General features: G+C 42.2%; 1 protein-coding gene across 6 annotated transcripts in view; it reads left to right on the plus strand.

The window, feature by feature from the left end:
* Positions 1-23,225, plus strand: part of tbc1d4 (TBC1 domain family, member 4) — a 47,463-nt gene that overhangs the window by 12,435 nt on the left and 11,803 nt on the right. For 2 of the 6 annotated variants that reach the window (XM_054746744.2, XM_070544051.1), the window contains exons 7-20: positions 2,211-2,315; positions 2,393-2,525; positions 2,607-2,698; positions 2,844-2,954; positions 7,595-7,726; positions 8,226-8,285; positions 10,670-10,887; positions 11,324-11,476; positions 15,490-15,650; positions 17,267-17,479; positions 18,199-18,360; positions 20,032-20,190; positions 20,618-20,718; positions 20,820-20,963. In XM_054746744.2, the coding sequence (XP_054602719.1) occupies positions 2,211-2,315; positions 2,393-2,525; positions 2,607-2,698; positions 2,844-2,954; positions 7,595-7,726; positions 8,226-8,285; positions 10,670-10,887; positions 11,324-11,476; positions 15,490-15,650; positions 17,267-17,479; positions 18,199-18,360; positions 20,032-20,190; positions 20,618-20,718; positions 20,820-20,963 (1,944 nt within the window). The remainder of the gene's footprint in view (positions 1-2,210; positions 2,316-2,392; positions 2,526-2,606; positions 2,699-2,843; positions 2,955-7,594; positions 7,727-8,225; positions 8,286-10,669; positions 10,888-11,323; positions 11,477-15,489; positions 15,651-17,266; positions 17,480-18,198; positions 18,361-20,031; positions 20,191-20,617; positions 20,719-20,819; positions 20,964-23,225) is intronic. The other 4 variants (XM_054746746.2, XM_054746745.2, XM_015966009.3 and 1 more) reach the window with 4 other exon arrangements.

Genomic DNA, 23,225 nt, shown 5'->3' on the forward strand with positions numbered 1-23,225 from the left:
TGTTGCAGGTTGCCAGCAAGACTGGCACTGTGGAAAATGGAGGACTCGGTGACTCAAGCAGCTGCTTCTGAGCCCAGAAGATGTCGTTGTACTTCTCAGAAGAGGAACGACCATAAAAGATCTAAACCAGAGTGATTTTAGGTGACGCCTACAACAGATGGACCCAAATAAAACATTTCACTAATCAGCATTTACTGGTGTCCCGACGGCTGGAAACCTGGTTTTATTGTTGCAGCTACAGCCTCCACACACTAGATGTCGCTATGGATCGTGTTCCATCTTTAACCTTTAAGTCTATTGAAATGTACAACTCTGCATAAATGTTTGTCTTTTAGATTAGATTATTTATTTAAAAAATGGGAATAAAAATGGAAAATATTTTTGATTTAAAGCAATTGTGTAAGAAAGACAGAAAAATAACAGTGTAATCAACAACTGAGCTAAAGGAGAATGTAGCAATCTGAGTTTGAAAAAAACAAACAACAAAAACACGGTTTGTAAGAAAAAAAAGGCCAAATCTCTCTTTCAGGTCCGTGGCTTCTGTCATTCCTTGCAAGACACCCAGTAGCAAGTCTTCATGATGTCTTCTTTGTGGTTTTTATTTTTCATAAATCTGTGCATTTGGCTTCATCAGACAGTGATCTCCAGCTTTCGCTGGAGTGGTTTGGAGCCGAGTGTGAAGCAGCTGGGATGATAATCAGCTCCTCTAAATCTGAGACCATGGTCTTGAATCTGAAAAGTGTAGAATGCCTTCTCTAGGTCAGGGATGAGGTCCTGCCTCAAGTGGATGAGTTTAAGTATCTCATGAGATTAATAGGCGGATTTGTGCTGCGTCTGCAGTGATGCAGGCCTTGTACTCGTCTGTCGTGGTGAAGAGAAAGCAGAGCCGTAAGGCAAAACTCTCGATCTACCGGTCGATCTACGTTCCTACCCTCACCTATGATCAGGAGCTTTGGGTAGGGACCAAAAGAACGAGATTGTGGATGCAGCGGCCAAAATGAGGTTTCTCTGTAGGTTGTCTGTCTTCCTTAGAGATAGGGTGAGAAGCTCTGTCTTCCGGGAGGGGCTTTAAGTAGACCCGCTGCTCCTCAACATCGAAAGTTGCCAGTTAAGGTGGCTTGGGCATCTGATTAGGGTGCCTCCTGGACGTCGCCCTAGGAAGGTTTTCTGGGCACGTTCAACCAAGAAGAGACTTAAAGGAAGACCCAGGACACGCTGGAGGGACAATAGGCGCTTACACATTAGCATCGGCACGGCCGGGGTTTGGTCGGGCTGGATGACGTGAGTTTGGGCTGGTACGGGCGGTGTAGTGTTCACATATAAATCCGAGGGACTTCTCAAGAATGCGGAAATACCCGAGCCTGTGGGCAGCGCTTAATACGCACGGGAAAGTCTGCTCCATAAGGTAAACAAAAGGCTGACGTGAGCTGTGTTGCTTTGGGAGACTCTGAACCACATTATTTTATTAATTTGCTGTGTGTGTCCTCATGACCGTGTGCCACACACACACACACACACACACACACACACACACACACACACACACACACACACACACACACACACACACACACACACACACACACACACACACCGTGCTACAGACAGATGTTTACGCAACAGCATCCAGCATCAAAATGAATGGCGCATGCGGGAACCTCCCCCGCCGGCTCCTTCTTCTCGCAGATCGGAGGTGGTAGGCATCATTTCAGCCGGCCATTCCGTCCGTGGTGTTGCCTCGGTCCCAGTCTGACCGCTGGGGAGAAAGTCTGAGAAAAAGAGTCGCCTCGGCACCGAAAAGGCGAATCGGACCTGTGTGTGAAACCAAATTCCGGAACTGTTCGGTACCGTATGGGCCCGTGCCGACGCTAATGTGTAAGCGCCGCATGTCTTTTGGCGATTCCCCCATAGGAGCTGGCCCAAGTGGCTGGGGAGAGGCAAGTCTGAGGCTCTCTGGTTAGGTTGTTCATTCTTCGAACAAAAATAAGAATCTACGGTGTCAGAGAAAATGACTTCATGTCTTTATTCAAGGAGAGTTGTGCCTTCAAATGTTAAAAAGGAGATTTTTCTTACATCAAAGCATTTCCAAGTTTCTCTAAATAAATTACTGAAACTTCTAGATTGTTCCCCTCTGCCGCCAACTGAATGAAAATGTAATGAAACATTGATCTTTCCCAATCTCTCAGCTCACTTTTTTCTTCCATCCACAGGGTACTAGGCAGACGGACCATTTTGGATTCATCTGCAGGGACCAATCAGAAACCGGCCCCAGCCATTATGTGTGCTATGTTTTCCAGTGTGCCAGCGAGTCCTTGGTGAGCTGCACAAGTGATGCTGTGAATTCAGACTCTGGTTCAAATGATGCCGAGTTTTGGCTACTTGTGTTTGTCAGGTTGATGAAGTGATGCTGACGCTGAAGCAGGCCTTCTCTACCGCAGCAGCCTTACAGAGCAACAAGACCCCGGTACAGCTGTGCGAAGCCTGCCCCATGCATGACCTGCACAAGCTCTGTGAGAGGATTGAAGGTGAACGACGCCACACCCCCAACACCTCTCCGTGTCTTTAATTTATAAAAACACTGATGCAAAGTCTGTTTCTGTTTCCAGGTCTCTACCCACCTCGAGCAAAGCTGGCCATCCAAAAATACCTCTCCCAGCTGACCGACAACGAGCAGGCGGAGATTTTTGAGCGAGTTCAGGTTTGGTTCACTTTCTGCTGCAGTTGCAACACATTCACAGTGTTTAGGGATTTATCACTAATAATGGCTCAGTTTTTCTTTGAAGTGCTGCATTTACTTTGAGGCTGATGTTGGTTTTGAGGTGTTTGTGGGTATCTTTCTGCAGAAACTGAAGCCTGGATCAGACCAAGAAGAGAATGAGTTGGCGATTCTCCAGCTGAGACAGCTTTGTGAAGCCAAACAAAAGTCCCACCTTCATGTCGGAGAGGCCCCGCAGGTACAAGCGTTCATCTGCAGATGTGAAAATCTGAGTCCTCAAAGCTATTTTCTCTTTGAAATATATGCAGGAGTATCTGTTTATTTTCGTTTCACACAAAATACTCTGAGTTTCCCATTTATTCACCTCATTTTTTTAAATTCTGGTTAACTAAAAAATCATAATTCTAGAATTGAAAATGCCCACATGGAAGACCTGTTATGGCTAGTAGGGTTGGGTGATTTGTATAATTTTTACCACCACCAAACGTCAGTCCAAAAAAAGACGATGGACGATTTGTTTGTGCATGTGACGTCGTGACGCACGCACTGATTTGTGAACACAGAAGAAGCCCAAAACATAGATTTTTTTATTTAGACAAGCGCAGCACATATGTTTGCTGGAAGAGAAATGAATATTATTATTTTTTGTTTAATTTTGTATTTGTAGTTTGGTAGAGTGACGTATAAACGGCCCGTATTAAACACGGTTAAAGAAGCCTCGCCTTTGTTTCCCTCTGGTGCCCACTGTTGTGGTATTTTATTTAAGCAAAATGTTTCTTTCTGAACAAAAACTTCTGGGGTTCTTTCTTTTATAAGTAGGGGATGGAACGAATCGCTGCTACGTTGGGACGCACTCTGAGGAGGCAGCTCGCTGCCAGAGGTCACATGATCCATTTATCCCCGTCACTTTCATTTTTTAAATTATGACAGGGTATCCTTAAAAAGTCTTAAATTCGCTTTTCCAAATTTAAGGCCTTAAAAATCCTTAAAAATGACAAGTAATCCTTAAATAGTGTTTCCGAAGGTCTTAAATAACCAAAGACCCAATAAACAAGATTCTTTTATTTCTATAAAAATTTCGTGAATTTCTAGTTAGTGTTCAGCATTTTTAGTGTATGATGTTGGCGTAAGCGGAACCGTACACATTCAGTTGGTTGTGAAAGGGGGCTGTTTTTAAATGAGCACATTAGCTGGTTAAGCTAGCGGGAGCTTGCGACATGGGGAAGTGCAAGTTTAATGGTAACTGGATGGCTAATCCCATGTTCGCAACGTGGTTAGCACTGGCTCCAGGCAATGGCTGGAAGTTATAGCTTAAATGTAATTTTACAAAATTGCTTAAATTTTGTCAAAGTGGCCTTAAAAAAGGTTTTAAAAAGTCTTAAGTTTGGCTCCTTTAAACCTGCAGATACCCTGTATGAATAGTCATTTGTTAAATTTCCATTCATTTTAATTCATATTTAGTCCAACCAAGCTGATCGGAATGACCCAGTAACACGAACAATGCAATTAAGTAATTTCACTTAAATTAGGAACATTTCACCTGCTGCAGCACGAACGCACATCCCTCCTGCGCCGCGTAAACCTGACCTGGTCACCTGCAGCTTGTGTGTAATCAAATGTCTCTAGGGAGCTTGCTGAAGAGGTTATGAGCTTCCAGACTTTTGCCTCAGACAGACTCACGGATGTTTAAATAATCTTCTGGATGGATCCGTGCTCTGCTGACACACCCGAAGCAGGTGCTGAATAACGACGAGAGTTTTGAATCAGGAAATATTTCTCCAAATGAAATAAGCAGATGTCTTCCAGACTGAAAGATAGAAGGGTTTCCACTTTCCGCTCAACGCCGCACTGTAGTGCACGATGTCGAGTGCGTCGCAGACGCGCTCCAAACCCCTCCTCAGCGTGCACTGTCAGCAGCCAGAGGCGGAGGAGGTGAGAAAAGGCTCAGATGCTCTGATGGAGATCTTTTCTTGAATGATACCTCCGCGATGTTCTCTGTGTGTAGCGTGTAAAATGGTGGGCTGCATGGTGGCGCAGTGGTTAGCACTGTTGCCTCGCAGCACGAAGGTTGCAGGTTCGAAACTCGGCTGCGGCCTTTCTGCGTGGAGTTGCATGTTCTCCCCATGCATGCGTGGGTTTCCTCCTGGTACTCCGGTTTACCCCACAGATCACAACGTGCCCTACAGGTTATACAATGTATGTCGCTTTGGATAAAAGCGTCTGCTAAATGAATAAACATAAACATAAAATATTCGTCAATAACAAACAAATAAATAAATAAACAAATCGCCTTCTGTAAAAAAACAACAGTAATGGCTCAGCCCATCGCCGGAGGGCGATTCATTCGTCCCATCGCCCAACCTTAATGGCTTGTGTGTCGCTGGTTTACAAAAACAGTACAGTAAATGTTACCTGTGGAGCAGAAAGCACGCAACCTCTGCGTGACTCCACAAACGGTCCATCGTCGTCATACTACGGCAATACCACTCAGCCAAAATTGTATTGCAGCTCTTTTTCGATTCTGTTCTTTCACATTTTTGAAGAGTTTAGCAGTTTTGTTATTAAATTAGTGTTTCTCACTGCCTAAATATTTTTGAACGTTGTAATGTAATTTCCGTAAGTCGTACGTCCAGCCAATCATCTAGTGCCGGGGTTGGCGACCTTTTCCCATCAAAGAGCCGTTATTACCCGTTTCCCACAGTAAAGAAAACACTGGGAGCCACAGCATCCAGGCTTGAGCAGGGGTCTCCTTTTTGACGGGTCACACGTCTCCTTTTTAAACATGTTTTAACCGTTGAGAATACAAATCCAGGCTCTGTCTCGTTGGATTGTTGTAATTAAACTGTGTACAAAAGTTTACATTAAACAACGTTGAAAAGGAAAGAAAAGGGTCAGATAAATTCATTTTTGCCCCTCATTTACGGTGACGGAGAGAACAGCGCAGTGCTCATGGCTCTGGTGTTAGTCAAGTCTAACGTTTCTCTTTGCAACAATCTTCACAAGAAGGCTTAATAGTTAAATGGCAGGGTTTACGTTGACCGGATATTTCCCCTATTTTATCCTTTATTTTGACGGAGAAACTTCAAGGCTGCAGATGCGCTGACATTTTAATCGTCATGCACATCACGGAGGTAGCTACATCAATCAAGAAAAGGTTCCCATCAGAACATCTGCGTATTGGACACTGCTCAAGGCTGGTCGCTGTCAGCGCACAGGCCGGTCACTGGCGAACCAGAGCGCATGCGGGGAGGCTCCTCTCGCTGAAGCGAATGTTTCCCAAACCCTGTCTCTCAGAGAGACCGGTCACTTCGAAAATGTTCCCTGATTATGAAACTTTGGCTGAGTAGCACTTGTTTCTGTCTCCATTGTGGTGATGAATCCATGAGCCTGCCTGAGGAAAAGTCCAGAATCTCATATCCTCTTCAGCTCAGAAAGTGCCTATAGAGACATTTGATTACGCACAAGCAGGTGACCTGTCATTTCAGGTCTTTATCATTTTTGTTTAGATTTGAAAAGATGACATTTAGAATTGGCATACAAAACAAAAATTGATTTCAGAAAAAAAAATTTTACTCATTATTTTACAAGCACAGAGAGCCGCATCAGATGGATGAAAGAGCCGCGGATTGCCGACCACTGATCTAGTGTGATGTCATCAACAGGCGTAGGACCCCGATCGAGCCAGAAGGAAACATGGCGTCTAATATGGCGTCCCTAAAAGGTGCTAGACCTGCTGCTTTGTACTTTAGACCTGATTTTTATGATTATATGTTACAAAGCCGCTAATATTTTTCAACAACTGGACATCATCTTATTCATTTTCAACAACGTTCTGGTGGAAATTTCCAGAGATATAAAAAATAGGTAAAAACTACACATCTTTTTAAGATCAAATGTGACTTAAAAATAAACAAACATGGTGGACAAGGAAGATTGCATCGTTTTTCTGCCACCTCTCTATCTGATTAGCTACACGTCACATTCAGCAGGCAGCACACTTATTACTACTCGATGTTGGGCCAACACATTTCTACATGTTGAATTCTTAAAGGGCACATATTATGCACAACTCGCATTTGCAGCCATGTTGGTCTCTGCTACCTTTATAAACACTCCAAACTCGGATAAAAACCACCCTTCTGTATTGTGCCAGTGTTTGGCTTTAGGAATCGTGTCTATGACCAACAAACCTTTTGGCGCATCTCTAATTAGCATGTATTTTTAAAGCTGCTGCATAAAAAAAATAATTACTTAACAGAACTGCAAGTAGAATAGCAGTGGCTATTGGCTTCAACGTTTATGCATAAGTAATTTTAATAATCTAACAGAAAAAAGTCTCAAATGTTTTATTGGAACAATAAGTTCAAATTCATTTTGTGCTACTTTTCTAGGAATAGAAATAATTATTTAAATAATCTTTCATCATATTCTAGTCTTTTCCGAGGATTTTCAAGAAAATTATGTAAAAATGTCGTTTTAGCCCGTATCTGTGTGTTTCAACATCCCACCTGACCCCTTCCACTCCCTGCTTGCTTCTTATTTTGCTGTTTCCTTGTTTCTGTTAGTGGATGACCAAACTCATCCCACTGCACCCCTCAGTGTGTTAATGATAGAGTGTTGCTTGATGCATTAGTGCATAAATGGGCAAAGGAGAAATGCATTATGAAGCATTTCACAGAACCAAATGTTCTGGGCTGCAGTGTTTTTCCAGAAAGGACCAGGGACTTTCAAGAGTTCTACTGAAGCCTGGTTTTTAGGATCAACTGTGTAAAAAATACCCTTAAAAGACCACCTGCCTCTTGGTTTACTACATTTAGGCTTTAATGTGACCATTGTTGCGGTTTTATTAACGCCTGATGAGTCTTTTCTGTCTGTCAGCCCTCAGCCAACAGCTCCACAGCAGCAGCAGCCGGAGACGGAACAGCCACAGGCAGTCGCTTCAAACTTGACATTCTCAAGAACAAAGCTCGCACATCGCTCACCAGCTCTCTGGAAAACATCTTTGCAAGGGTGGGTCTGAGCTCACAACATGTTACACAATAGACTCCTGCTTTGTTTTTTTTAATAATATTATTGGAAATATTTAGTTTCTCCTATTGGTTTCTCCCGCTGCTGCTCCTGTCTCTTATTTCCCCTCCGCTGATTGAATGTAGCCACCATGCTGAGCGGCTTTTTGCCTCCCGGTCTGGTTGTTTTGGTTGCTGTTTCTGTGTCACGGTCTTCCGGGGGATTGGGAGTGACCCATATCTGCCGGTGAGACGGCAGAATAAGTCCACGGTGGATGGATCCAGGCAATCAGAGGTCTCTGCTGCCATCTGTTATCATTTCAGAGACTTAGATGAACAATGGCACCATGGATGCTTTTCAAGTCTGGAAACATCTGTCCTGTTTTTAGCCAATTTTTCTCTTTTTCATCTTCATTTTATGCCGTTTTATTCCCAGAGAAAACATTTATCTGCCTTTATTTAAATATTTGATGTTTCACATGTTCCATCAAATGTGTCACCAGGGCGCCAGCCGAGTTCGTGGTCGCTTGGGAAGCATGGGAAGCATCAGCAGCTTTGAAAGAGTAAGTGTCCTTGAGAGGGAAACACGAGGCTTCACGGAACTTCAGTCGAGTGGGACTCTGGGAATTCTCACTTTCTGCCGTCAGGCTGCAGCTCTGCCCAGAGCAGGAGAGGCTTTGACTCTGATCAGTGTTGCTGAAGCCAGAGGAGCTCATTGTTTACGTGGCCAAGAGATGAAATACAAGATCTGTTTGGCTATTTTCAATTGTTAAAGTTATACAAGTCCTCATGATGTATTTTTAGTAAGTCTGATTGTTTGCAGCTGCTTTTGGAGTCAAGCGGCTGCTTTAGTGAAACCAAACTATAGATCTGTGAAGGTGAACCCTGGCAGTGATCTACCAAAGAGCACATTGTTATAGATGCAGCGCTTATCTCCACCACACAGCCTTGAAAAAGTCCCAATCCCTTTCTGTTACATTTTTTAAAACCGGGAGACTCGTTCATAAAACTTTCTGAGGCACAAAACGTGGTCTAAAAAGTATGCATGACAACGCAACGCAGACGGTGAGATGATTAAATGATGAATTTATGGAGACCCAAACTGTAAATTAAACTTTTCACTGCAGCAAACCAGGCACCGGCGCGCCTGTCGGGTTTCCTTAAAGAGCTAGTCACCCCTAAATCATCATTTTCTGGCTGATAAATTGTATAAGTGAGGGTCTAATAGTACTGTAGACATGCATAGTCATTATTTTGGCATTTTAGTGCAACTTTTGTAAAATAAAAAAAATCAAATATGTGTCCTCTTCAGGTTATGCTGTTAGTCACTGCTTCAGCGCTGCTTTCTCAGTCCACCTGGCCACGCCTCCTTGTGGTGCATTTTTCAAACAGGAAGTGTGGGTGGAGTAAGACTCATTCCAGCAGGAATTAGCTGAACAGCAGGCTGGTATTTGTTTGAATCAATGAAATGTGCATGTTATTTCCTGCTTCTTTGGGTTAAACAAAACATTTCATCTCACGTTCCAATCAGATTTGGAATATCTCAGCGATCCCAGAGTTTCATAATGCAGCCGTTCAACAGCCCACCGCTAGAACAGAGCAGTGTCGCTATGAGCCAATAAAACCTTTTCCGTGTCTATGTCATTCACAAGCGCCCCGATTTCAACCTCTGTTGCCATGGTTACCCATCAAATCAGCCGGCTAATTTAAAGAGCAAGTCACCCCCAAATCAACAATTTTTTTCTGATAAACTATATAAATGCATGTCTAATCATGCTGCAGACACGTGTAGTCAATAGTTTTGCACTTTAGTGCATTTTAGGTAAAATTTAAATTTTCTGCCTGAAACTGTCAATGTTGTGCCGTTGTCAGGTAAAAACTCTTCACTACATTTGAATTTAAATCTGCCACCGCTATTGGCTAAGAGGCATGCTATGATGTAAACTGGTACATTATGATGTCACAATGTCGTGAGTGTGTGTATTTGTTAGTGGCTCCACCCTCTCGGTCTGCTAGGCAACAGCATTTGTTGCATTTTTCAAACATGAAGTGGGAGTGAAGTACGCTTCTTGTAAGGGGTGACTTGCTCTTTAAATGTAGAGTATTCATAAAGTGCTTTGCATTGACCATTTGTGGCACAAAGGAGGCGGGACACGATCCAAAATCAGCTACGCACATTTCTAGGGAGGGTGTGATTTGGATAGCAGGCGTTACGAACGCAGAGTTAAACTTACGGAAAATGAGTTAATTCATTTTGCTGACCTTCTGTAGAGTTTAGTAATGATTCTAAGCAAAGTTCAGTAAATGAGGCCCCTGATCGAGTTGTTTTCATTGTGAACACATTCATGAGCGGCCTTGTGGGGATTCTGTCAGGATGTGATGTCCAAGCAGGCAGGAAACCCCACTCAGGATTTCCAGTTGCCTGCTGCACCGCATGTGTCACCGGACCGTTTCAGATCTACTTTTGTAGAGTTCCCTAAAACTCACAACGTGTTAGTTGGCAAACATATTTAGATGCTTGCAGTCATTGGCTTTAAATCTTGTAGCAGTTTTGATAGAAACAAGCAGCACAAATGTCCCAGCATGGCCCGAGTCGTGACAGAAGTTAAAGAGGGAGGTCTCTGGAGGCATTATGAGTTGAGATTGGAGGGTTTTTCATGCTGTGTCGTATCAGTAAAGACCTCCCCACCAATAGTGTGTGATACTCAGAGTCATAGGGCTTTGTCCATTAGAATACAATAGATGTGGGAGTTGCAGCAGGCATGAGGAACTGAGTTTAGTACTCTGAATTCAAACGTTGAGCCTGGAGAGTCTTACCCGGGATTTGATTACTTAGGTGAGGCTGTTTAACTTTTAAAGGCTTCACGGGCGTTTCCTGTTTCAGTTGAAATGTCATAAACGGGTGTTTTATTTAATGAATCGGCTGATGTCTTCCTCTTTTCCTCAGCAGGATGAGGAGTCTCCTGGTCACTCCCCTCCAGGTTCTCCCCCTGCCTTTCCTGACGAGGACCTGGAATCTGGACAGCACTTCCGCCGGCGCGCTCACACCTTCAGCCACCCGCCGGTGAGGAAACGCATCTCCTTCGAGAGCCAGCCGATCAGTCAGACCAAACAGGCTCCTCTCCGCAGACAGCAGTCGGTGAACCCGGAGCTGCTGCAGACCAGGTATGGCTTCTGAACTGGAGACAGTCAGTCGCGGTGTTTTTGTGAAATTCTTTTCCTATATTTTGTGCATCAGCAAATTCTGCAGGAGTTGCAGGGGCTCATTTGATTGAATTAGTCTTTTCTGTATTTGTTGAAGATAAGCTTGACGCTAACTGTGCATTTCTCCCAATCACGTTAACGCTAACTAAATATTTAGTTGACCTTTTGATTCGTGCAGACAATGTAATCTATTTGCAGCACCTTGATCAGTCCCAAATCCCTTCACCTCCTGCTCCGCTGTCCTAAAACAATAGCATCACAAGTTTTCCTGTTTTGATCCCTCATGAATTCCTGTTATTTTTGTGTGTGTGTGTGTGTGTGTTCCCATCAGAAACTTTTTGTCCATTGCGTAACGCTTTGTTTTTATTTGTGGGCATTACATGTGTGGCCCGCCCAGTCCCGTGGCTGTTTCAAGGACACGCAGTGTTTCGGAGAGCGAGTCCTCCTTCAGCCTCCCCTCCTCCTTCTCTGCTCCCACTTTCCTGAAAAGCTTTTACCAAGGCTCGCTGGGCTCACTGAGCTCACTGGGAGACGGTGGGAGTCCCAAGAGGTGAGAGGGGGCCATTCAGATGCACCCCCCCCCCCCCTTTCACAGATTTAAGCTTCAGTGAGAAAATGTGTGGCGGGGTCTGATGGCAGCGGCCGTTAAACATGTTGGCTCTCTTCTAACACCCAGCTTCTCTTTCCTGTCAATCCTCAGAAGCATTTTCTTTATAAATAAACAATTTCCAGCCTTTTTTTTTTGTTTTTATCCGTTAGCTTTGCAGCCCCCGGCTTCCTGCTTGGCTCCGAGCCAGAGGGGATGCTGATACGGCCTTTGCTTCTTGGACTTTGCATGGGAATTTAAAGCATGGCAAACTCCTTGATTTTTTTAACTACATTTGATTCTTATAATTTTTTCCTGACTTTTTCATTTATGATGCGTTCAGGAAGGCTTTTCACAGCATCTTCAGTTTTGTGATGTTTGTGCTTAAACTTTGCTGCAAAGCCCACCCACAGAGACCTGCAGGTAGAACCTTTTTACAAAAGCAAGACGATCCGAGGCGTGCGACATCTGGGCTTCGAGGTGGCAGATGCTAAAGGTTAACCGTTCCATTATGAATGAGATGCACTGATGCATTGTGGGTGATTGCTCCTCTTTACTCTGACTGCAGCCCATCCCCTTAGTTGGACTGCATGGTAATAAGGACTTTAAATGATCGAAAAACGTTTATTTAAATCTGATGTTTAAAGAGGAATTAGAAAAAGTGGGGAAGTTGTGTGACTAGAGCAGCTGTAAAAGATAGTCGATGACATTTATCTAAATCCAGGGTCACTTCCTGTTTCTTTGTGCCCAAATGATCAGGCTGGGTGGGCGTTCAACTGATCTATTTAGAGAAAAATTGTTTTTATTTCTACAGATGTGAATAAAACTGCTGTTACCTTTCCTTTTAGCCCAGGTCCCAGTTCCAGTTTCAGAGTTTATTTTTTTAAATAATTCTGTTGAAGCAAGGTTGAAAAGCAATGTCTGACTTTCATTGGTTAAATGTCATAATTTTTTATATTTATTATTACTTTTGTCAGATTCAAGTTATTTCTGTGACCATTGTGGGTTTTTCTTTCATTGACTGAAGTGTTCCAACAATTTAGTCCACGTCTATCTGTCATTTGTTTGATGAGCTAAAAGTGATCATTGCAAAAACGTCTTTGCTGTTTATCTTCTTGTGTTGCACCACTTCTTTTAGATTAGGCATTTATAATTTGAATATAATATTTCCATTTAGTCAAATTTACTTAGAATAAATGCATCTTACAACATGTGATTCTGTTTGGTGCATTAACCTCAAATTGAGATCTCTTACTGCTAATCGTTTTCAAATGACATGTTGTATCCAGTTTATTTCACCTGTGGGTATTTAAAGTGACAGTGTGTAATTTCCCTGGCGATAGGGGGCAGTAGATACCTAAATCGTTGCAATCAAGCAGTATTTTTGTGTTAAGACCTTACTAACGGATGCCCATTAGGGTCAAAAAGCCCTGGGGAGTGCAAACTTTAGCAAAATAATGAGCACATCAGACTCCCTTTCATCACTGGCAACAAGTGAAGAGGTAAATGTGTAAAACAACAACATTTAAGAATGACAAAAGTTTTATAACAGTTTGTTACGAATCAGTAAATGCATTTTGTCCTCAAGGGCTCCCGTAGAAGGAAGCATGGCATCTAATATGGTGTCGCCCTGAGACTTAGACCTGCTCCCATGCATTTTAGACCTGATTTTTATGGTTAGATGTTACAAAGCTGCCAATATTTTTCAACAACTGGGCATCACTGAACTCATTTTCAACAACATTTTGATGGATTTTTCCAGAAATTAATGTTAAAAACTACATATTGTCTCTTTAAGTTGATGCTTGATCTCAGCCTGCTTGTTCTTGCTGTAAACAGCTTGCAGCACCACTAAGGCCTAGTTCACACGTAGCCATATTTTTTTTTTTTGAAAAACGAATATCCGCCCCTCCAAAAACTTGCATCCACACCACCTCGTTTAAAAAAAACTGTCCACACGTACCCGGATAAATACATTGTTAAGGACATGCCAGGCCTGTAGGCGGCAGTACTTCCCCCGTTCTTAACCTCGTCCTTCGTCTGTGGTCTTCCGCAAGGAGCAGTAATTCCGCTTGCAAAAACAAACAAGCAAAAAGCGCTTGGACAATAGATAAAGCGAGCGCAGCTCTGAGGGCATCCACGATGTCGGCTAGTGTAAACACAGGTCGCACACGTGATGTCAGCATTTTTTGTCACGGAAAGTGACGTTGCGGACCTTAAAACTCCGGTTTTGTCTGTCCACACGCAGACACCCAAAACCGAGAAAACGCAGATCTTCACTTTGGCCGGAGTTTTTAAAAAGATCCGTTTTCGTGTGAAAAAGATCCGTTTTCGTATGGATGACAGGCCAAAACGTAGAAAAATATCTACGTTTTGGCAGATCCCCGGCTACGTGTGGACAGGGCCTAAGAAGCACAGGAAAGATATTTGTTACTAGATGAAGAAACTCCTGAAGTATCAAACGTTCCCCAGAAGTTTATGGAAACTTTATTGCTTATATTGTTTATTTTATTCTGACTGTGATTATTTTAAAATCACAGCTGTATTTCAAAAGTAACATCTACTCTTAATTTTAACTTTCATTATTTTTCAGCCTGAAGTGCTAAAGATGCTAGCACCATAGCTAATGTCTGTCATTCTGTATAAATGATGAAGGTGTAGAAGTTTATTAATTAAAGCTATAATCTGGAGTATTGTCTATCTGACGTCACCATCTAGAGGCTAACAAATGTATTGCACCTTCAACCGTTGTCACGACTGATATTTTTGTCTGAAAGCAACGCCCATCGTTCACGAACGCACACCTCTAGCTGGCCAATAGAGCTAAAATACATGGTTTTACATTTGTTCTCACATTGTGTTGTTTATTCATACTGTAAATGTGTTTTCTAAATACTTACTGTCCAGGTATGTCCTCAAGCACTTGCTGTGTGACTGACAGCTGTACGTTAGCGGATGTCCAACGCTATTGGCTAATGCTGGATGGCGGTTGATTGAATTTGCATGGAGCTCTATGGGCTTAGCAAAAAAAAAATGTTTTGCCACATCTCACAATACAGGATAAGACTCTTATGGATTTCTAGAAAATCATTCATAATTCCTGAAAGTGGGAAAATTCTGGATTGTGCCTTTAATATTTGCACAAACTGCTATTAAACATTTGAGATAAAAGTCAGACAGAAATCTTTGGTGTGTTCTTGCCGTGTTGAAATTCTAATTCCATCTTTTAGTTCTTTTTAAAACACAGAAAGGTTTTATTTACCTGCAACGTTTCGTTTGCGGCTGCAAACTTCGTCAGGCTGACGCTGATCAGACAGAAAGTCTTTGTAATTGGCCTGACTCAGAACTAATCTATGTTTCCCCAAACTGAGGTTGTTCAAATAACTATCTGCAATAAGACATTAATTTTCCATTTAGTCCCTTCCACATGAACACTTCAAATGATTAAAATAAAACAATCTGTTTAAAACATTCTATTTTAAAATCTACCTGAATTGTTATTTTTCTTTCATTAAATAATGTCATGGTTCTGTTTATAACAAATATAAAATCTGTTATTACACAGGATGGTTTTCTTTAGAATGAATTTGTTGAAAACTAATGTAGATAAAATTTTAGCTTATGGATTTTCTGACATGTTAAATAATTAAGGTATTAAATGTTTTATGAACCAGTTACTTTTCTGGATTTTTTTGTACACAAACAGCAAACCTCCTTGCCAGAAGTGACAGCCATCCCTCAGCTGATGGTTACTCTACCACTAACTTCTGCTTTATTAACACAAATGCTGGAAATCAGCTTTTTTTGTCCCCATGAATTCACCCTTTGTCGTAAATCCTTCAGTTGTGTGAGGTTTCCTCTGCTGTGTGTGTTGAAGGGGTGGCTGCCTTTACAAATGGCTGCTCAAAGAGGCTTGGTGTAACAGGATACCTGACTCGTTCATCGGGTGTCTCTGATTCAGCTGTCTTCTCTTGTAGCAATAATGGAGAAGGCAGGAAACGGACCCTGTCTAGCTGCAGCAATGACTCGCTGAGTGGAGGTCTTCCTCAGACCCCGCGCAGGGTCTCCTGGAGACAGAAGATCTTCCTGAGGGTGGCGTCACCCATGAACAAGCCATCTACATCCATGCAGCACACAGGTGTGGCAACACTTCTCTTCTAATACTTCTGGAAATTATGCGCTATGTGGAGTTTTTTATAAGCAAACAGCTTAGCTGGAGCTAATTTTCCATGCTTGTTTTGGAAACAAGTCTGTTTAACTTATCTGAAGACACTGTCATGGAATTTAATTTTATTTAAAAAACCTCGAACTGTTTTACACGTGTTGATATATTGTTCATACAGATGAGCGGCACCGAAAAGGTCAACTTGACCAAAGGATTCCCCCGTCTTCCCAGCAAGACATGTCCAAATTCTGAGACATTTTGTCTGGCCCATTGGCATTTCTATTGGTGGGATTTTCTCACTCCAGCAGGCTGCTGATGTAGATCAACACTTTTAAAAATATTTATGTTCAGATTTTTACAAATATATATATTAGGCCTTTTTTTGAACAGCACAAATAAAACAATTTTTTAGTAAAATAAAATCACATTTTATCTTAATGATTTTGTCCCCTGTCTTGAAAAGTTGTGGACACCCCTGACTTAGATGTATCAAAGTGACCTTTGGCCTTTAGGAGCTTTCTGGGTGTTTTTAACAAAGGCGGGCATGAGCTGTGTTTCTTTTGGAGACTCGGAACCACATTATTTTATTAATTTACTGTGTGTGTCCTCATAATCTTGTGCCACGCACACACACTGATTTCTGCCCTGAGCAGCTGTCTGCTCGCCGGGGCAAGCACCGATGCAGAGAACACACACACACACACACACACACACACACACACACACACACACACACACACACACACACACACACACACACACACACACACACACACACACACACGCACACACACACACACACACACACACACACACACACACACACACACAGCTATTTCCTTCTCCCATTCCCACACTGATCAGCTGCTCTGGAACAGCTGCTCCGTGCTACAGACTGATGTTTATGCAAAAGTATCCAGCAGGAAAATGAATCGCGCATGTGGGAACCCCCCCGCTGGCTCATTATTCTCGCAGATCGGAGGCGGTAGGCATAATTTCAGCCAGCCAATCAGTCCGTGGTGTCGCCTCGGTCCCAGTCTGACCGCTGGGGAGAAGGTCTGAGAAAAAGTGTCGTCTTGGCACCGAAAACGCAAATCTGACCTGTGTGTGAAACCAAATTCCGGTCCCGGAAGGCACCATAAGAGACCAAACTGACGCTAATGTGTTAGCGCCAACGGCGTCTAATATGGGGTCACCCAGAGACTTATGCCACTTACACACTAGCATCAGCTCCACTCCACTCCGCTCCACCCGCCCCTTTCACAATGCTACTTTAAAGATGGCGAGAAAATAAAGAGAAAGAATTTTTTTTTTTAATTATTACAAATTTTTTACTAAACCATCCAGCTCTGATTAAGTTTCATGCTCCCAGTAATGACGTGTGTTTTGCTGGCAGAGAGTTCCTAATGTCATGTACTGTTATAGGCAATTTGGTGTATTTGTGCTTTTCTTTCCTAAAACAGGTGCTAATTACCGCTGGGAGCAGAGTGCAGAATAAAAATGCCATAATTTAAAGGAAAAGCTGCACACTCTGTTGTGTTGTTTAACATTATTCTTCCAATTATTATTTGTGCATGCTCTTGTTGCAGACCACTCTGACACCACAGAGCTGCTGCCTCTGTCTCCCCATCCCTCAGAACCAGGTTTGGACCATTTAAGGCGTCTTCTGTCCCCAATGCACGACCAACCGTCCGATAAGAGGCCTAATAGGACAGCGGCGGACTACCGGGCTCTGTGGAAGACCGCCATCCACCAGCAGATTCTTCTGCTGCGCATGGAAAAGGAGAATCAGAGACTAGAAGGTGAGTTTAAATCAGGTTACGGGCACTTCTCTTCCCTCGTGTCTATAACAGAGTTTTTTTTTCAGGTTGAGAGTGTTACTCTATCTTAGAAAATTGTGTGTAGATTAAAAAATGTTCAACTTAATAATGAAAATTTTTACAACTCAGACCAGTAAAACAGAAACAATGTTTATTATATAGTAAAAACAACCGAAATGTAGAAAAACTGCTTTGGGAAGTGTCTTTTACTTTTATTCCAACTTAAAAACCAACACGTCTCTCTTCTTTTGTTTGAAACTGTGACCGCACTGCTGGTCTGAGGACTTTACTGTGAATAACTGTTTTCTAAAGAAGGTAAGCCAAGTCAAACGTAGCCTTTGGGATCAAGATGGAGGTTTTGCATGACTTCTGGTGGCTGGTTGTTAGTCGTTCACTCAGCTTCCTTTTGGTTTGCATGTTCAGGGATGATCGTCCTTCATGGCGTTTGTCTTTCTTTTATCCTTCCGTGTCTCCTCCTCATGTCCATGTAGCCTCTTCATAACTTTGGCGCAGTAAGGTGGGATTATTTGTGTTGCGTGTTTACATGGCAGGTTTCTGATTAGTGAGTCCAGATTAAAGGTTCACGGGGATCAAATGAGGTCTTTTACAAATGTACACTTTGATTTATGAAAGTGGAAACGAGGACAGCAAAGATTTTCACCGTGCTGTTTTCTTCTGCTTTTCGTATGATTGCCATGAAGCAAGTCGGGATGAGCTCCACATCCGCAAAGTGAAACTCAACTATCAGGAAGTGTGCCAGTGCTCCCAGGAAGCTCAGGCATTGTGGGAGAAAAAACTCACGGCTCCGGGCAGGACAACAAACCCACAGGACAAGGAGGAAATCTACCGTGCACTCTGCCAAGGTGAGACTCGTCCACACCAACGAGGACCCACACTCATACCTTAGGTCTTGATAGGAGTATCAAAAATAATATTTGTACTCTTCCATGGCCCATTGCACCCATTTTCCACATGTAAACAAAGGTTTATTGCAAAGATGCAGATAAGAAAGGAGAACATAAATTGAGAAATGCATCATCTTTGGCAAAAGTACCAAAAGTAAATAAGAAAGAATCTCTTCTGACTGCACAAATGTTTAGGGCACTACTAGAAGATGCTGCTACCAAAGATCTCATGTTGCTATTGCTAGTAGAGGTTGACCGGCATGGTCAGCTGGTGGCCGACTTGTGCTGCTAGTATTTTGGGATGATTTTCATGGTCGATATCTAAACGTTTTCCACTTCGTTTTCATGATAAAATCTCATAACATCAGTTAATGCACAAAACGTCTGAAACCGAATGAGTTTTTGAACACCGAGTTTAATCCAGCTGTTAAATCCTAATTGTGTGTACTGCTCAGTGTAAAACTCTAATTAAAGTTAATCACAAAATTAGTAAACTGACCAAGTATTAAATATTCAAAACTGGTAAATTATAAGAAATGTTAGTTCAAAATAAGTTTATGTGCATTTTGCAGCAGCACTGGGCTGCCTGGGAATTTGCATGACCAGAGGTTGTAGAGCTACATGGAAGATGGTCTCTGAACACAACAGCTAGGCCTCCACCACGGCCAGAACCCCGGGGCTGGCTAAGAAAAGAAAAACCACTCAGGCAGAGTTCAATCAGACCAGAATAATCAGATGTTTGCTGCCAAACTTCAGTCAGAAACAGAAAATCCAGGTTTTTAGACAGAATTAGATCATTGAGCAGGAAGGACTTATTGTTAACAGAGCGGGTATTTAATAGAGCCATGCTGAGTGAGGAGGAGGAATCAGAAACTACAGAGACAGCTGGAGTTAGTGGACATAAATTAGCAGGGTTAGATCCACAGTGTTTATAAAAACCACTTATGGAGGGAACAGGAGGAGAAACCACGGAGGAATGAGGATAAACCGACATTAAAAAACTTGGACGGATGAACCTCGCCACAACGCGGCCTGGCGGGAATGTGGAAGTGGCGCTCAAGTCGCCAAACGAAGGACAAGAAGCTAGAAGATCACGCCGATGTTTAGTAGATAAACCACACTTTAAGAGAAGTCTTATTCTCACCTGGATTCCTGCTCGTTTACCTCTTTTCCTCCGACGTGTTCCCGGGACCGGATAAGCATCGCTGGAGGCGCGCAGGTTGGGACCGTTGTTTGGCTCCGGGGCAGTGCGCCACTCAGATAAACAAACAGGGAGGTACGTCCTCGATGCATCTTGGGCGATCGTGAATGAACGGAAGGACAAAAGACTCTGGCGATCATAGGAGATGGTAGCAGGGACACTACTGAAGAGGATCGCAGACAGGAGCAAGGTGGAAAAGAGGAGGTTAGTGGGGAACAGTTTGAAAAAGTGGCCGGTGACTGAGGCTAAGCCAAGCACAGGCGCCATCTTGTTACTGACCGGAAGCAGAGTGTTTGCACGTTCTTCTCATGCATGTGGGGATTTTCTGCCACAAACCCCTCAAAAAACATGCATGCAACAAATGGAAAATCTTTTTTAAAAGTGTATGTTGGATGTCTTTTTGATGAGCTGTTGATCTTTGTGTGCAGGAGTTCCCAAAAGCAGACGTGGGGAGGTGTGGTTGTTCCTTTCCCACCAGCACCGGCTGCAGCACAGGCTTCCTCAACGGCAGCAAGCCCCCGACACCCCCTACCAAGACCTGCTAAAGCAGCTCACGGCGCAGCAGCATGCCATCCTAGTGGATCTAGGTTCTCACGTCTCACTCTTACAGAAACAGTGTCCTGATTCCTTTGGCTGGTTTTAATTATTTAAACAGAAGCTAAATTTAAACAGCGAATGAAAGTTACCTTTTAAGCTGAATTCCCAGATATTTTCACAAATTTATAGGATTAATGTGGTGACCAGCAATGTTTTTATCAGCAGGGTAGGTTTTCTTGTCTCTTGAGTGTTCTGGTAGTAAATGTTTCCAGAACAGACTGTAAACATGAGGAAATGTGGAGCATGGGGCAACATTTCCAACACTTATTATTGTCCTGCTTTCAGGATTTAATTTACAGATTTATAACAAACACGATAAGAGTAAAATCCTTGTAATAGTTTAGTTAGTGCATTTTTTTTTCCAGTGCATCTGTTTTATTTCATGGTGAAAGCATCTAAACGTGTCTCCGTCTTCAGGCCGGACCTTCCCCACCCACCAGTACTTCTCAGCTCAGCTTGGAGCAGGTCAGCTGTCCCTCTACAACCTCCTGAAGGCCTACTCTCTGCTGGATACAGAGGTACTGTAATCCTCTTTGCTTTAATCTCAGTGGATTACTGCAAGGCCTCTCTGTTTTGATCAATACATAATGTGCACTCACTCTCTCTCCCCCTCTCTCAGGTTGGCTACTGCCAGGGTGTCAGCTTTGTGGCTGGAATTCTGCTGCTCCACATGAGTGAAGAACAGGCTTTTGACACGTTGAAGTTCCTGATGTACGACCTCGGCATCAGGCGGCAGTACAGGCCCGACATGGTCTCTCTGCAGGTCGGCGCATGAATGGAATTTAATGAAACACACAGAAGGTTTCTTAATTAGGCACTGTGGATAAACTGATGTTCTGGCCATTTTGAAGTGTGTTTCTGTGTAAAATTTAAATTCTTTTCCACCTCTCCTGTTCCTGAATGGCCTCAGTTTGGTGAAAGAGAAAGAGCTAACAGCTAGTTTGGGTGCAAGCAAAACAAGATTTCAGGTGTCCAGTTTCAAGTAAATATGTAATTGGAACAGATCATAGTTGCAGCTTCCAGTCAGAGTGATCTTTCTCTAAAATCCACCAGAACAAAAACTAGGGATGCTTGATATTGGCTTTTTACCAATATCCGATACACCGATATTGTCTGAGTCCTAATTTCTGTTATCGGTATAAACTGATACTGACATACGCTGTCCTCCTCTCATAAAACAGAAAAACAAAAGCATTTTAATAGTGCTGCCGATTAGTTGCAATGACGTCGACAAACAAATTGTCGATGTCATTGTTTATTCTATGAAACATATTTTTTTCAGTCACGCCTGCTGTGGCACCTTCTGCTGCTTTAGGCACATTTGTAGAAGTGACCATCTGGGTCAGCCATTGCAAAACCGGACAAACAAAACATGATGGTGAACCGGCAACGTAGCTCAAACGTTCGGGAGCATTTTACAAAGTTACAGTCAAAGAGAAGCTTGGACAGTATGAAATCTGCAAAGTGGAACTCTCCTTTCATGGGAGCACAACACTGATGCATGAATGCCTTAAAGGAAAGCATGTGAAGGTGAAGAACGAAGGGGACAGTCGCCTCTAGAAGCTAATTATCTCTCGTTAGCAGCTAACATCATCAGGGAGTTACTAATATCAATAGCGAGCAACAACAGTAGTGATGATTTCCTTTAGCACACGTATGTCGCATATTTGCTCTAACGTTACAATCGCTAATTATTTCTTGTATCCTGCTATGTTACAGTGTTCTAAAAGCACTCCTCTTCAATGGACGAGTTTGTTACAAAACCAAAAACATACACACTTTGACAAGAAAACGTTCTGACCGAGGCAGTTTTGAACTTGTTAGTGACGGACATGAGACCCCTGTCTATCGTTGGTGATCAAGGTTTCAAAGAGACAATCAAGCAGATCACACGTCTAATTAGAAGCTAATGATGGGTCTATTAGAGCAGCTGCGTTCTGCTGTAATAAGCTATACTTTATTCAAGACAGGATTAGTCGATTAATCGCCAAAAAAATTGATTATTAGTCGATTATTAAAACAATTGTTTGTGGCAGCCCTACATTTTAGATTACTAATATCTCATATCATGCATGCCTACATTTTAAACATTTTCTGTGCAAAATGACAACTACCTCAATTTAAATTGGTAAAAGGACAAGAGGCATTTGGTTTCAGCTGAATCTCATTCTCCCTAAACGTGACACTAAGGTGTGTGTATTAGTTAGATATGTATTTCATTTTATATATTGCAGTTAAGGTGATAAAATATTTATTAAAAAAACTGCCGATAAGAAAAGCTAGCTTGAATGAAGATTCTTGTTTTTGTTTTAGTCGTTTGTTAGCTGTTTGGCTACACGTAGCTACGTGCTGTGAGGACAGCGTACGCTCACCACACAAGGCTCATTTCTACTTCACAAAATGTGCCAAATAAACTGAAATATCTCAAAATTTTTACCTCAGATCTGTCATATTTTGAGAATTTTAGAGAGAAGAGAAGTAGCTGAAGAGTTTGTGTAATATGTGTATGGTATGTAAAAGTTGAAAAACGAATACCAATATTTTCCAATATTGCATTTTAATATCGATATTGACTGATATTAATGGCAGATCGATAATATCGGACATCCCAAACAAATACACATTATGCTGTGGGGAAATAAAATGCAATTTTGCACACATTTGACATAATAATATAATTATGACTTTCTGTTAATAGATGGGAGGTTATCATAATAATAATGAAAAACATTAATATAATCCTTTCTTTTAGAAAATAATAAAGATGCCTGTTGTTTAGTAAATCACAACTAATCAACAAACTGGTGCTCACTGATGCCCGTGAATGCTTTATCATTATTAATTGTTTTAAAATGAGAAACTTGTTCACAAATATGAAAATTCCCCACAGTTTGGGTTTAAATTTTATCAGATTGTTAAAAACAAGAAAAGATTATTATTATATTCCTTATTTTTATAGTGAAACCACCTAAAACGTTATAGTTTTCATTAGAGTCGGTGAGTTTTTTTTTCCTTATTTCTACCT

This window comes from Nothobranchius furzeri, chromosome 14, assembly GCF_043380555.1.
Source record: "Nothobranchius furzeri strain GRZ-AD chromosome 14, NfurGRZ-RIMD1, whole genome shotgun sequence".
NCBI classification, from domain to species: domain Eukaryota; kingdom Metazoa; phylum Chordata; class Actinopteri; order Cyprinodontiformes; family Nothobranchiidae; genus Nothobranchius; species Nothobranchius furzeri.